The sequence below is a fragment of the Emydura macquarii genome, unplaced genomic scaffold (genome assembly GCF_026122565.2).
Source record: "Emydura macquarii macquarii isolate MOO-44397 ecotype Brisbane River unplaced genomic scaffold, CSIRO-AGI_Emac_v2 contig_1390, whole genome shotgun sequence".
NCBI classification, from domain to species: domain Eukaryota; kingdom Metazoa; phylum Chordata; order Testudines; family Chelidae; genus Emydura; species Emydura macquarii.
Window position 1 is genome coordinate 15,931,262 of NW_027131527.1, and position 16,362 is coordinate 15,947,623.

General features: G+C 40.6%; 1 protein-coding gene across 1 annotated transcript; it reads left to right on the plus strand.

Annotated features, from left to right (window-relative positions):
- The first annotated feature begins 12,364 nt into the window (after positions 1-12,364).
- On the plus strand, positions 12,365-13,992 carry LOC137156267 (uncharacterized). The gene is made up of 2 exons (XM_067552988.1): positions 12,365-12,890; positions 13,505-13,992. Exons 1-2 carry the CDS (start codon positions 12,365-12,367, stop codon positions 13,990-13,992), a joined length of 1,014 nt encoding a protein of 337 aa, XP_067409089.1.
- Positions 13,993-16,362: the final 2,370 nt, after the last annotated feature.

Sequence of the window (16,362 nt, forward strand, 5' to 3'; positions counted from 1 at the left end):
ATTATCATATGGAGGGAAAAAAGGTTATTTGAAAGTTCTCAGCCAACCTTTTTTCATGATTAGTGATTCACATGACAGAATTACCTTCCACTTAACCTTTATAATATAGTGATGGGGTGTACAAACCCCTGCACCAGGCAGCTTTGGGCTCAGGGAATCCTACCCTGCAACACCTGTGAGGCATCTCAATTGTTGAGGAAGAGCCTTAAAAGGCAGAAGCTCAGTTCAGAAGGGCCTAGCCTGTGTGGGATGGACAGACCTCTCTTTCTCAGCTCCCAGAAAGGAGCATCACAGAGGAGCCAAGCTGCCTTTGGTTGCCTGTGAGCACAGAGCTGTAAGATCCTGGTAGAACAAAGCAGCTGGTGCCTCTCTGTTTCTGTTGATTTTGTTTCCTTTAATTTGTTGGCTTAAGAACTGGGACTAGGGGCTTGACCCCATTGTAGATCCCTCTGAGAATATGAGCCCCCTAATGAGAAGGTGGGCTGATGTTGGAAGTAGCCCAGGGAAAGAAGTAAGAGGTCTGACCAGGCAGACCTTAACCCTTGCTACAAAGGTCCCTGGGCTGGAACCCAAAGTAGAGGGAATGACTGCATTCCCTTTCAGCCTTACCATGAGGACTAGTGGGAAGACCTCCAAACTCAAAGGACCTGAAGGACTATTAGGCCTGGACTAACTTGGACAACTGTCAGTTGGTATGAGGTCCTGGGATCAATGGGTGAAAACTCTTTGCTTTACCCTGAAAGAGGGAAGATCAAAGGTTCCCCCAGCTGGAGGGCCAAGTCTCAAGACAAAAGGGGATCACAGGTGGACCTGGCTGGCATGATTACAGAGAAGAAAGGCTGCTCCTAAACACAGAGCAATGCACTGGCTGGTGAGCTGCTTTTGCCACAAGCAGCAATTGATGTGAAACGCCAGGGCTTTTTTCCTATAGTGTAGATGTGCTACCAGTTCTGTTGAAGCATGTGCTGGCTCTCTCCACTATCTTAAAATCAAACAACTTCCATTTGTAACATCATAATAATTACTGATCATTAACACGCTTTCTAAATAATTGTCCTCAGTGATGACTGACTTAATGAAGGTTCAGGATCATGGATTTCAACGTGGCACAAAACAGAAGGTAGCAGGAGTACAAACTATATGTAAATAATTTTCGACAGAGCTGAAACATAACTTAGACTATAAGAGGAAAAAACAAGCTACTTAAATTAAAGATAATTACCAAAGTGTGCAAACAGGCCACCTAATGTCCCATGGAAAAAAATAAATGTCATTCTAGTACACTAAACATGATTAACAGCTGGTGAATATGGACCTTCCATAATAAGCTAAGGACTCTAAGCACAGAGTAATTGGAAAGTAAGCTCTCTGCTGCATGCATTGGCAATGTCCCAAGTATGTACTGTGCCATGTGGTAGTGTTTCAGATAACATTTGAATAGTGTGTACGCTGGAATTCTAGGAATGTTGAAAGGGATCAATAAGGAGAAATTTTCTCAAATACACTGCTCTCCCCCCCGAACATATGCCGTGAAAGGTTTATTGAACAAATGATGTAAATAAGGATTTTCTTGTACAAGTATTTTAGGCTGGGAGTTTCAAAGGGGCCTTAAGGAGTTAGATGCCCAATGGCCACTGAATTTCAGTAGAAGTTGGACACTTAACTCCCTTAAGTGCTTTTGAAAATCCCTTAATTCTTTTTATGTTAAAGCCAAACAAAAAATATCTGGGATGAAATGATACAGATAAACTTGATCTGAAGGTCTTGGGAGACGTAAAACTTTTGGCTTATCTGTTACCAGGAGCTTTAGCCTTGCTGAGCTGAGGAGCAGATTCCGGCAGTCCCAGGGGATAAAACCTACCTTTAGTTAACTCAGCTTTGATTTACTGAAGGGTATTTCTAAACAATGGTTTTTAGGTGTAGAAGGTCAGCTTACCACTTAAAGCATCAGGTTTACAGTCTCTCAGTAGCCACATGCTCAAACTCCTGTTATATTTTAAATGAGATGAGTTCATACAATTTACCATATTCCTGGCAGGTACTTACTGTGGATGAGAACATTGGCGCAGGAATTACAATTGTTCTTGATCCTTACATAGGTCATCTGAAGGCTCTATCCCTCAGTATGCATCTGTGTAAGAGGCACCGTTGGTCCTCCAGTGAACATGTGGGGGAGAGTTCATTAATAGTTCTCTGCTTATTTGAGTGTTGAAGCTACTCTGAATTATGAACATTGCAGTAGGTTAGCAGTACTATGGATGATTTTCAGGATTACAGGTCTTCAAACCCACTGCTTTTCTCTGAGTATTTGCATTTGAAATTAAAATGAGTTGCCAGTTCAATCCAGAGTGGCATTTCACTTTCTGCCAGATTGCCTGTTCAATAAAAAAAGCTATGCAATATTCTGCCCATGGGCTAAAGCACAAAGCTTTGCAAATATGCATGTGTTAATTTTACAATATTGCAGAAAACTTTTGTAATCTTCTCCACTAAACGAGGTTTGTGTTTGGTCATTATGTCATAAAAACATAAAATGTGCAAAATATGCCTTTTGAAAAAGCTGAGGCAAGGATAAAGGTCACTTTTTTCTTTTTTCATTAGCTCATGAAAATGCAATACAATGCTCTTCTAGCTGATTGTTTTTAATTTTTTTAATTTCATGACATTGTATTCAGCATAAATATAATTCAATATTATCATGCTGTCCAGCAGTGATTCATGTGGACTTTTTGTGTATACTTTGTTCCAGATATTACATGATGATGTAGTATAAATACTTAGCCAGATAGAGAATGTCCAGTTTACCTCTTGTGTACAGTACAGATGATTTAATGTTTTATGAAATCTGTGTTGTAAAGGTTCTGCATAAATAAGGCTCTGTCAAATTAAATAGAGACCTTACATAGTTCTCTTTCATAGTCTTCCTGACTCCTGGTTAGCTTGTTCTGCTACCTCAGTGCCCCTTCTCACTCTCTCTTCCCCTGTACCTAACAGTGTGTCTCATGTTAAAGCTATCTTAGGACCATTGAGTCTTCATTGAAACAAGACATCAGGCACTTCTCCTCTAATTAGGAGCTCTGATTAGCGCAATCTGAGTTTCCAGGCATTCTAGTGTTGAAATTCAGGATGAAGTAGCAGAGAAATAAGACATGTCTTTCTTTCTTTGAGATAATCCTCTGCACCCTGTCGCATGAAGTATACTGAGGTAAGATTGTATTGGAATCATTTTGAAATTGAGATCTAATCAGTTTCAGTGAACAAAGTTTTTGAGGTGATCTGGAAGTGTAAACATAGGAGTCAAGAACTTTTCTCCTTCTAATATAGGAAGAAGCTTTGAATGTTTGGAGACTTTTTTTTTTCTTATTAGAACTTTGGGTCTGGTCTACCTGTTTTTCCTAGAAGCCTTCTCCAATATTTTGATGCCATATAATGTTTTGTTGGTATGGTTATATTTTATAGGCTGCAGCTTTACACCTTAAAGAAAAATTGAAGTCAAATTGTTTCAGGCAGACACAGCCAACCTCATTTATAAAATATACAGCTTTTAAAAAGAATTGTGCCATAACCAACCATTCCTAGTACTTCAAGAGCTAATGTCATACACAGTTGGGTCCACAGAATGTTTGTGAATTTCTGTAATAGTTCCATTTTACAACTCTGTGGAAATGAACTAGCATGCTTATCATAGTAAGGGAAAACTGATTATATGAGAGGGCAAGTTAATTTTATTCAAACTGTTTAAAGCTTTTTGTTAGGTGTTATGAATTTTATAGTCATCAACCAACCCACAACCCCCCCCCACTCCAAAAAAACAAAAACAAAAACAAAAAAACCCCCACACAGTTGGAGGCAAAGCTCTTTAGTTTAAGATTTAGGCAGAGATCTCCTAATCCTCCTCCTGGATATTTCAGTAGAGACCTTCATAAACAGGGAAGATGAGTTGATAGTCCTGATAGTTCTAAGGTAAGGAACATGTAGGAAAAATAAATCAGATCTCCTTCATCCATAGTAAAGAAGCCAAAAAGATTACCTATTTTTCCTTTCATTTTCATTCATTTACCTTTAAAATGAAGATGGATGCAAAACATCCCTCATTCCTCATTATGTACTCCTTTGTATTGTATTGACTCATTCATTGACTCAAGTTTTAATATAATGCTTTCTCTGCCATAGTTCCTTTCAAATTTATTAAATGTCATTTAAAAACCCTCACTGTTGAATCACTTTTTATACTAAAAATAGAGGAAGTAAAGAGGAAAATTGTCACCTGTTAATTTGAATATGAAAGAAAATTTCAGTTCAACCATGTTTGCAACTCTTTTGTGCTTGCTTTCTGCAAACATTCAAGCACTCAAGCTTTACTAGAGTGACTAATCCTGAAAATTGAATTTTAAGTTCAAATGCTTGAATGTTGACTGAAAGTGCATTCACGTTTCCTATTCGAGTCAATATTGCAATTCATAAGCTATTGTTTGCTTGCATAAGTTAGTGAATCAGGGCTTTGAAACTATACCATGTGACCTGTGCAACTAACCATTGCAATGCAAATTTTAAGTATTTGCAACGAACTGTTTGCAAACGATCTGATGACCAATGCTGAAGAAATTTTCAAGTGAGTTTGAATAATATGAAAATTTGGTAATCTATAAATGATCCATTCATGGACAGGGAAGAAAGGAAAATAAATTAATTGAAGAAACTTGGGTATTATTTGCTCACTGCTTGTCCAAATGATTGCTTCTGAAGGGAGATTTAATAAATGGAGTATAGCCTCATGCCTCTCAATGCCATTTTGATGTTTTGCTGTTATGAGTGTTCTTTCTTTAACAGATGTATGAGGGTGGAGGTCAACAGGCTGAATACCAGTTAATGTAGTATGCATGCATGGAATTTTAGTGTGAACGATAATGCATCACTACATTTAAAGGTGAAGCGTGAAGTTAAAGGAAAAAGGCATACATAATGTCAAACACATAATACCTTTCAATTGATTGATTTTTGCCTTTCTGTTCCTGAGGGTGTATTATCTAAATAAAACAATGGATGAGCCACCTTGGATATGTCTGTACAGCAGTGTAAGCCCAGGATTTGAACTCCGGCTCTAACCCCCCTTGCGCCTTCCCCTTTCCCCCACACATATGGGGCTAACTCAGGGCTTGGACCCAGTGTCCCAGGACCCCATGGGGGTGGAGGTTCTGAGCCTGACCCAAACAGAATCCCAGGGTTTAAACTCTATTCCTTTGCAGCATAGACACAGCATCATGCTCTGGAAGTTTGCCAACAAGTATCCCATGGGCCGACTTCCTTTGTCCTCTGAACAGTCAAGTTTTCCAGTACTGCACTACAAAGGGTTAGAGTGGCCAAGTTTTGGGAGCGCACTAGGCAGTCTGAGATATGGTTGATTGGACTCGGGTCCACATAATGCAATGTAGACACTGGAGCCCCAGGTTAGAACCCAGGGTTCAACAGCTCCTAACCTGAGGTTACAAATGTGTAGTGGCTAGGTTAACAACTCCAGGACCTGCTACTTCAAGTTCTACTAACTGTGGGCTAACATTGCAGCATAGATACTCCCTTTGTTACAGTTATTTCTAGCTCACAATTTATGTATTCTCAGATAAAGCAGTTCAATTAGATGTGGGTTGGTATTTTCAAAGAAGCCTGGTTAGGTGCATAAGTCCCACTGAAACTCAGTAGAAGTTGGGTGCTTATGTCCTTTAAGTTCCTTTGAAAATCCCAGCATTGATGAACAAAGAAAATTCAACTCATGAGAAATTTTTTAACTCTAGTGTCTTATAATATGAAGAGGATGCTGGACCAATATCATCAGGTGTCGCTTTTCCTTTTTTCTACTTCCTTATGTGTTCATAATTGAATAAACACAATATGGTCTATCAAAAATAATTCGAACCTTAGCAGTAGAAAAAAACATGAGATGTAAATTCCATTATGCAAATGATTTATTTCATGATATTTTATGACTACTGAGTTTGCTGCTCCATTTCCAAGTTAATTTCTTTATGCACATAGCTGTGAAACTTAATAGAACTGTTTTAGGAAAATGCAATCTATTTACTTTAGACTATATTTTTCTGATGTATTTATGAACTAACATCCAACAATCTTTACTTTAGAATAACTGCATGCAGAGGTTGCGAAGCAGCTGTTTCTTTTATGAGGTAAACTTGGCTTAATCCACCCTATTAATTATTATTAATAATAAACAAAACCAAAAACTTTTCAAACCTAGAACTACGGTTATTGTAGTTCTTCAAGCCCAGAGCCACTTTGAACAGCCAGTTCAGGAGCAGAGCTATGAGTTATTTATTCGAGTGCATGTAACCAATGAATGATGGTCCAAACTGAAAATTAACCATTGTGATACTAAGTAGCCTTAGAAAATGTCACCTGAGTCCTGGTGTGTAGTCAGCAGACTGAGCTTTCCCAGACATCTGTGCTTTCCTCACCTCTTAGGAGAGTTCTTTGGGCTTAGGGTAGATCTGAGGAAACCAAATTTTTCTTTTTCCACAAATGGCTTTTCTTCTGAAGCGTGAGTCTTGAGCTCTCACTGCTTTGCTCCAAATAAATTTGCTTCCTTTGACTGGTCCCACAGTTAAATGTGCTATCAAAGCATGCCCTGATTTTCCCCTTTCTCCTCTGTAAAGCTCAGAAATAACTGGATCTTCTAGCTTCAGCCAACCCATCTTCCCAAAGTGTCTCCATCTGAATAGGTGACCACTATTGTACCTGATCTGGGAGGGATGTGCTATCAGCCCTGACAGCAGATGGTTGATTGCAGATCCATGGAGGTGTATTCAGTCAATGATGCAACAATTCATGACAATCAGAATTCACAAATTGTACAGAGACAGATTCCTCAAATAGTCACAGAAGCATTCATGCTCAGAGAGGGGCATAGGTAGAATGAAGCTGTTACTAATATGTTTAGGAGGTATTTATGGATCTTGATGTGTGTATAAATAAGCTTTTTCAGGGCCTTCAATGGGTGGCGTTTTAAAATCCAAAGTAGACTTTTCTGTTTAGAAGTAGTTATGCGTCTTAATTGTAGTTCTTTGTATCAAGTAGGTCAAACTGATGGAAATTGTTAGGGGCTTTCTTGCCATCCCACTTTGTTCCCAGTTCCCCATCCTACTTTCAGATGAGAAAACCACCAGGGAAGGGGTGGGTGGCATATTGGCATATAAGGTTGAGGTTAAGGAATTGCAATGGACGCTGCAGCAGGAGAGCAGGTAAACCAATGACTGCCAGAAGCTACAAAAGAGTATTTAAGGAATGTGCTTTCTGTGGATGTTGTCTTTCGACAAGGTGGGTGAGGTAATATTTCTTACTGCACCAACTTTGGATGTGGTAGGGGAGGAGAGGGAACTGGGATAGATCAGTTATGCTTGTTGGGAATGTGGTGCTCCTATCTGAGGGATGGAGAGATAGAAACAACATATACAACAACTTCTTGCCTATCTCATAGCTTATAATCTCATCAGGAAGGGTTAAAATAATAATGTAATAAATAAAACTTGTAAGGGTTAAAATAATGAATGCTTGTGACTGAGGCAGCATTGTGATACTGGAACACACAACATGCATTTGGGCTTGCGTTATATGTAGTTATTTATATCTCTATAAAGTGGGTGAGACCCATAGGCGTAGTTTGACTTCTATATGGGGGGGAGGGAAGGGGCTTAATACTAACTTCTGGATTTACCAATTGTTAGTGGTACTTGAATTAGTGTACTTGAAATCACAAATACAGTTTACGTTCATTATTTAATCACCTTATTTTTATTTTAACTTATTTGTCATGTTTACCAGCTACCCCTTAGCATAAAATCAAATTCTTGAATAAACTGAACTGAGCACTGTCATTGTAACTATGAATCATATCTCCTTGGTTTTACAGATACATAAACATTGTCTTAATATAGAAACACTGTATTTATCTTAAAGTAAAGGCAATAGTCTTCTTTTTTTTTTTCCTTTGCCTAACATAAATATCCACAATGTTCCCTGGAATCAGCTTCACAGTTAAATCTGCTTCTATGTGAAGAAGAGTCAGTGAAGAAAATCTTTCTTCTCCCATGGTTGAATGCAACCAGGTTCTAATTCATCTCATTGCAGAAAAGCTTTGTTCTGATGTGACCATCCTGACTGACAATGTGAGAACTAATTGAAAGAGTTTGTAATAGTTTGGGCACATAATCTGAAACATTTCTTCTTGAAGTCTTTGAAAGGTAACCGGATTTGTTCTAATAAAAATGTCCATTTCTCCAAAAGTAAGTTGAGTATGTATGCTGAGTGGGTGTGCATATTTCTGCAAGAGTGGATGAATACCATTTTTATCACACCTTAACACTGAGTCATATGCTTCAGCAATTTCCATTGATTCTTTTGAGAATCATCTCTGCAACTATGGCATCCAAAACAGGAAGGCACAACTGCTGATGCCACCTGTTTTTGTTTTTGTTTTTCTTCCAAGGTGCAGTTAGTCTTGGGCATTTCATATGCTCTTTGACCCAAAGTTATTGGGACAATGCAGTCTGTAAGACCTGGTGAGGCTTTCACTACTACTTTTTATTGTTGAGTGAAGTGTGACTTCGTCTGGCACTGCAATGTTATGGTCTTGGCAGAATTCTGTAATTGCTTTCCACACTTAATTCTTGCCTTTTTCACTCCTGTGTTTCTCAACATACACTTTCACTTTTTCTATGGTAGATGAAGCTTTTGCAAGTGTGGTATCGATGACTTGCAGTCCTCTGAACATGAATAACTTTCATATCCCGTTGAAAGATAATCAGACATGCAATGAATGAATCTCCAGTGGTGATAAAGGCCATTTGCTTCCACAGACCACTTTTTGCCTTGTTCACTCTCACTTTTTAGACACTGCATGATGGCAGTGCATTGTGTTTTTACTGCAAAAACACTTCTCCACACTACATGCCCCACGCGTATAAATGGGCTGCACAATCTCTTGATGCGTAAGACCCAAAACTGTCTGCACGTCAAGGAACATCTGTAGATTGGCTGTTTGGCGCTGCAAAGGCTGAATACAATTTCTCAAGTACATTTAGAAAGCCCACAGCACTCACTCCACGAGGACAAGTGTGTGTGCCATGCATTGTACATCCATTACAAACGTATGGTCTCCATTTGCTGCTGAACCCCGGCGACATGTCCTGATGTCACAGAAGCTCTCATGCTCATCATAAGATGGAGCAACTATTGGCACATTCTGCAATCCACTTGTCTCCAAAGCTGTCTTTATGGAAATATAAATGCCATTTGTGTTTTGGGAAGACAAGCAATTTGATGAAGTACAGGAACCTTTCTGTAATCTCTAGGTTTTCTGCATATCTGATAGAGCAGATTTCAGTGTGTGTCTTAAATGAGCTGGCCTTGTGCAATTACAGCAAAGCAAAATGGTCTCATTCATTGCCTGCACAATTGCATTGCAAACCAAATCTGCAGTACTTCATTTTGAAATGTAGGACTGGTGTAATTAAAATAACTTGCCTGCATTTTCTTGAAAATTTTGTCATGCTTTGAAAAGAAATCACAACTCATGGAAATTTGCTTTCCATTTACATTCCAGTCCTTCATTGTGCCCTTCAAAAGGGTAAACCACATGAGCTGTGCAATGAGTCATCATGAGCTGTGCTGCTGCCTCCCCTTCAGCAGCTCACTTGGGGAAACTGACTAGCAGGTACAGAGATCCTGGCATTTCTGTTCCGATCCCCTCCAACTTTCCTCCATCGGGAAGCAGTAGAACCAACTACAAGGGAGGAATCTGGGTGGCCCCCTCATGCGCTGCCTCTGATCCAGCTTGGGGGGGAGGGCAATGCCTCCCCCAATCTCCGTTCATGGTGAGACCTGTGATTTTTACATTACACAGTGGTGTCTATGAAAGATGCCAGGCAATGGGGAATTAGGCTCAATATTTGGAGCAACTAACCCTTAAAATGTTTCTCTTCTGAAATCTCTCACTTTTTCACATTGTTTCTGTCGAGGGGATTATCTAAATGGTGTCCTTGGATTTGTTTTTTCTCTGAATGTAGCTTTTGTTTAAATAAACACTTTTCCAAATGTGGTAATATAGTGCTGATCTCTTTATTTAGTGATGTATAAAGTTGATCATCTGTTTGTTCAAGTGAAACATTGCACTTGCTACCTACTGTTGAAAGCTGACCTTAAAGGAGGGGGTAAAACAGGAGAGCATTGTCACTCAGGAATAAGAGAGCATGTTTTCATTTTGTTTGCTATTTCATAACACATTTACATCCATCCCTTTGAAGCTGTCAAAATATTATGGTAGCAAGAAATACATTTCATGCTCACTTTAATCTGGCAGAAGAACAATTGTGTTTTTGCTGGATTTAAGAACTTTGTGTGTTCTCTTTTGTAACAGTGTATTGTTTTTGAAAAAGCAATAAGATGATCACCTCCCACAAAACAAAAACACAAAAAACCTGTGATATCTTTGCTTCTCTCAACTCTTGCATAATGTAACATCATTGTACAAAAAGATGTTTCCTCTTTTCTGAGAACATTCACTTTGAAATAAGCATCTGTTGTTAGAGCTCCATAGCTCTAACCCAGATAACTGCAGCACTGTCTGATCCAATGATAAGACATGAAAAGGCTTCTCTTACAATGAGAGCAATTTTTTCGGTCAATTTCTAGTGCAAAAGCTTTTAATAAAAACAAAAAACATGTCAAATTAAATGAAAAATGTTTCTAAGTTAGGCATTTACCTCATCCTTTTATTTCCCCAATGCCTTTCTCCTCAGAAGATATTCTGTTTTTGACCAGCTCTACTTGCATGATCCTAAATTAACTCATTCGTACTGGAGATGGATTTGAGTTTCAAAGTTAGTATCTATATCCAGATTCTGAAACCTCTCTCACAATTCATGGTGGTCAGATCTGGGGTTGCATCCTGTCTGTTTTGAACCAACCAAATTCCAAGCAAAATATACTCATTTTGGCAGTATAGTTTTCTTTTGGTAACATTAATAAAGAATACATGCTAATGGCTTATTTTCACTTAAGTTTTGCACTGATTTAACCATGGTGATTTAAAATCAATATAATTAAAATGGTTCAACCACTAGTTTGGACACAGGTATATTGATAGTGTTTTTATATTGGTATAGCTTGTTTCAGTAATTACTGTTTCCACAATAGATGTTGCATCAATTTAGTATCAGTTTGTAAAACAAGAGTTAAATTAGTGCAAAACTGGGTGACTTCTTTTTTTATCACTGACGTGCGTCACTGAAATGTTAATACGTTGCTGTAGGTAAAATCAAGAAAAGTCTTGCTAATAAAATTTTTCAAGTATTTATAAGAAACAGTGATATCACTGGGATGTGTGTTAAAACTTTCAAAGCTGAGTTAGATTTTTGACTATTTTTGTATTTTCCTTTTTGTTCCCAGAAATGCATTCTTTTGAAGACCACATTTGTATTAATCTGAAGACTAACTTTACCTGTTAGGGTTAAAATTATTTATGCCGGCCTTACCCTCATCAATATACCTGTATGAAGGTACACAAGTCGTGAGATTTATTGTGTGCTATATTTAATGTAACACATTAGATTAGGCCAGTTAGGTTTCAATTTAAGAAACTTCAAAAAATTCACTTACTACATCTGTTTACCCTCTATTTCTTTTCCTTCTTGGTTCCTCTTGCCTTTTTCTCATTTCTGTCCCATAATAGATCATGATCTACTTTTTTAGATTCTAAATTGCAGCTGGAAGCATGCCTTCCGGCCAGGGTAGACAGACATGCATGAAGCTCTGCTCAAGTTAGTGCACTAAAAACAGCTCTGTAGATGTTGTGGCATGCGTTAGACCCAGGGGGCAGGCAGATTGTAGTCTAGCAGCTAGCCCATGCTGCTCCCTCTGACCTAGTATTTTTAGTGAACGAACTTGAGAAGAGCTAGCATGTCTGTCTACCAGAGTTGGGAGGCATGTTCCTAGCTGTGGTGTAGATATACTCTGTGGTTTGGTCTACACTGGCGACTTAGGTCGACTTAAGGACCCTTAATTTGAATTAATTACATCTGTGTCTACTTTGACACTACTCTTAATTCGAATAAAGGTGCCTTTAAAATTGAATTAATAAGACCACCTCTGCAAATGGTGTAGCGTCTAATTAGAATTCGTTAATTTAAATTGGGGTCAGTGTAGATGCAGTTGGTCTTAATTTGAATTAATTGACCTGCAGAAGCTATCCCATAATGCCCCATTTCAAAGTCCCCTCCCCTCAAGCAGCCCCGGGAAATTTGAATCTAATTTCCTGTGTTGCTGCCTGCTTGGAGAGAACTTTCCCACTGTTCTCATCATGGCTACTGCAAAGCCCAAACGTGCTCCAGCATGGAGTCGAGCTGAGGTCTTTGACTCCTCTCCCCACAGCCCTATGAGGTCTGTTCTTGCTCAGCTCAGATCCAGCAAAAGGAATCTGGACATTTATGGGATGATATCACAGGACATGCTGGAGAAGGGACCCAAAAGGGATGCTCAGCAATGCAGAGTGAAGATAAAGGAACTTCAGCAGACTTATCAGAAAGCCAGGGAAGGAAACAGCCGCTCTGGGTCCTCTCCCAAAACATGCAGGTTCTATGATGAGGTGCATGCAATTCTAAGGGGCGATCCCACCACGGTGACTCCACGCACCATTGATACCTCTGCTAGTTCACAGTCCATGATAAATGATGAAGACTCTGTGGACGAGGAGGAGGGCGCTTTGGATAGTAGGATGCAGGAGAGCGGGGTGTCCGTTCTCCAACAAAGTCAGGAGTTATTCCTAACCCCTGAGCAATCCACCAGCACACAGGACAGCATAAATGATCCAGTGGAAGGCACATCTGGTGAGTTTTCTTTCTTATTAGCATTTATTTCCTTGCACATTGGTTTGTGGGGGGAGGGGAGGCGAGGGGGATCTCATGCGTTTCCTTGATTGTCATGGGTGCTTACCCAGGGCTGTATTTCTTTGTGTTGAAAAACCTTATGTTTATCATCTGTTGAAATCACATTGAAAATTTAATGTATGTAATCTGTTATCCCTCCCTTGCTTGAAAAAAGTCCCTCACTCCGCGATAGGATTCTTCTCTGCAAGCAAGGTAGCCACCATCTCCCACCCACTCACCACGCAGTGAATGGGTTTTAAATCCAAGCTGCGATTCCTCCCCCCCCCCCCATTCTCCCACAACAAGCCCTTCGCAGTTTGTCTCTTTAAGGGTTTGCAAGATTTCACCGCCCCCTCTCCCCACCTGGTGACTGGGATTTAAATGCCAGCAAAGAGAGGAAATATTTGCTACATTGTATCATGGGTCAATTATGGAAATTGATACTTTGTTAAGAGTTTATTCACTGTGCTACATGTGGATATATTTAATTTTGGTTTTCATCAGTGATGGAAACATGTATCACTTTATTGATAAGTTAACTGTGGCTCCCTGGTTATGTACCTTTCATTTTACAGACACCTCGGCAGCGGACCGACCCTTAAGTGCTGCTGACAGACTGTCTCAGCTTAGAAAAAGGAAGAAAAAAAGCAGAGATGACATGTTGGCGAACCTCATGAACGCCTCAGCAGCCGCACAGACAGAGCAACGAGAGAGGTGGCTGACCTTGTCCTGCATTTGTCCCATAACCCGACATAACAAATGTCATGTTATGGGACAAATGCAGGACGGTGATCGCAGCGCCACACAGGAGACGTTGCAACTAATGCGGGCCCAGGCAGACATTCTATGGCATCTCATGGCCAGAGTCCTGCTGCAGCCCCTCAATAATGCTCCTCAACTGATGGCTATGCCACCTTCCCCCTCCCCATCCCCCAATAGGTCTCAGAGATTGTACAGGAAGCATTACATGCTTACCTCCACCTCCGTGGAGGTGAGCAGAAAGCTGCTGCGGCCATGCTGTGTGCCGGCCAGCAAGCTACCACCCTACCCCTGGAGACAGTGAAAGAACCATTTGCCCCCTTGCCCCATTACTTCAATGTTAATAAATAAAGGTTTGCATCATTCCACAATGTTTCTTTATTAAATCATATGTAGTTCAGGAGGGATTTCTCGGGCACGGATATTGAAGAGGGTTGGGGGTGGGATGTTCATTAAAGCCAAACAAATTACAGTGGGGGGGTGGGTTGGTGGAGGGAATAATAAAAGGCAAGCAATATACGGGGAGTGGGGAGATGATCATTAAAGGTAAACAGCATACAGGGGACAGTTGGTTTGGTAGAGGGAATAATAAAAGGCAAGCAATATACAAGAGGTGGTGGGGGAAGCATGAAAGGCAAACAACATACAGGAACAGAAATCAGTCCTGCATCTTATTGCAGAACCTGGCTTTCAAAGCTTCCCTAATGCAAAGCGCTCCGCGGTTACCTCTCCGCGTAGTGCTGGCATCTGGCTGCTCTTAATTAGCAGCCAGTCTTTCTGCCTCTGCAGCCCAACCCTGGGGGAACCTTTTCCCCCTTGGCTTCACAAACATTATGAAGAACCCAGCAAGCAGATATAACAGAAGGGACGTTCTTCTCACTCATGTCTAGCCTAGTCAGGAGACTCCTCCATCTACCCTTTAAACGCCCAAATGCACATTCAACAACCATTCTGCAGCTGCTTAACCTCTTATTAAAACGTTCCTTGTCACTGTCAAGGTGACCGGCATACGGCTTCATTAGCCAAGGGAGCAAGGGGTAAGTAGGATCCCCCAGTATCACTATGAGCATTTCCACACCCCCGATGTGAATTTTTTGATCGGGGAAGAAAGTACCCGCCTGCATCTTACAGGACAGCCCCAAGTTAAGCCCCTGCAGGACCGTTGAAAAGTACCCCTTGTGGTTTATGTACTCAGTCACCAGGTGTGCAGGAGCTAAGATGGGGATGTGCGTCCCATCAATGGCCCCCTGCAGTTTGGGAAGCCCATCGCGGCAAATCCATCCACTCTGTCCTGCACATTTCCCAAAGTCACTAGCCTTCGTAGCAGAAGTCTAGTGATAGCACTGCACACTTGAATCATGGCAGCTCCCACTATAGATTTACCGACTCCAAATTGATTCGCCACTGAGCGATAACAGTCAGGGGTTGCCAGCTTCCAGAGAGTGATGGCAAGTCTCTTCTCCACCATCATAGCTTGTCTTAAGCGAGTGTTCACGCGCTCCAGGGATGGTGCCAGCTCTGAGCACAGTTCCAGAAAAGTTTCCTTTCTCATACGAAAGTTTTGCAGCCACTGATCATCATCCCACAGCTGCATAACGATGTGGTCCCACCACTCTGTGCTTGTTTCCCTGCACCAGAACCTGTGCTCCACGGACTGCAGAGGACATGTTACAGCCTGCAGCAATCTGGCATTGTTCTGCTGGATGTCTTGTAGCACGGCAGTCACGGAGACGTAGATGAATCTCCTTCGTATTCTTGCTCGAGTTCTAAAGTAATCCAGGATAAGCCAAGATGTATTTGTCACGGTCACAATTAGAGAGCAGAGTTCAGCTGGTTCCATGTCTCAGCAGCAATGGCGACTGGGGGGAATAAAAAACAGCATGAAAATCCTTTTCCTGTTTGTTTGGGAGGACAGGGTAGGGGAAGCAGCGTTGCATCATGGGACAAAGACACTCGTCACAACAGCCATTGTGGCTAGTTGCACTGTGGGATAGCTACCCACATCGCACTGCTTTGTAATTCAAATTAAGGCTGGCCAGTGGGGACGTAAGAGACCAGCACAAATGCCGTAGTGTGGACAGTCTGTTGCGATTGCTATAAATTGGTTTCTGAAAGTCGAATTAAGCTAATTCAAATTAATGCTGCAGTGTGGACATGGCCTAAGTGAGCTTTTCTTATGATGGAAAGAGAATTCTACTGGCTATGGGAAAGTAGGTTTTTTCCAAAGCCTGACCCCTTTAAGTATTTGGTGACATCTATGGGTCTTAAAGAGTTCAGGGCTGACCAATACCTGTAATTCGAAAACTTGAGGTGGTTTTGGTTTTAGATAACCTCATTGGCCAAGCTTTGGCTTTCCAAAACCAGGGCTTGTTCCATTCAGCGTGCCATTTATTTAACATCCTGAAGTTTTGTGTATGAGATACATGAATTTCAGTTTTGGTCATTCAGTACCTCAGTAAATAGAAAATGTTGTCAGAGTAGTCTAAATTTCTAACTGCATGCCCAAACATGGATTTTTGTGCATAGAACCCTGCAAAGTGGATAACTGACATGCATATAAAACATTCATGTTTTTATGTGCGAAAGTGGAGTATTGCATGCATAAAAATGCAGATGCAAATTTAAAGGTCAGCTTGTGACCTTTGAAAATTTGACCAGTGTTTGTGCATTCACT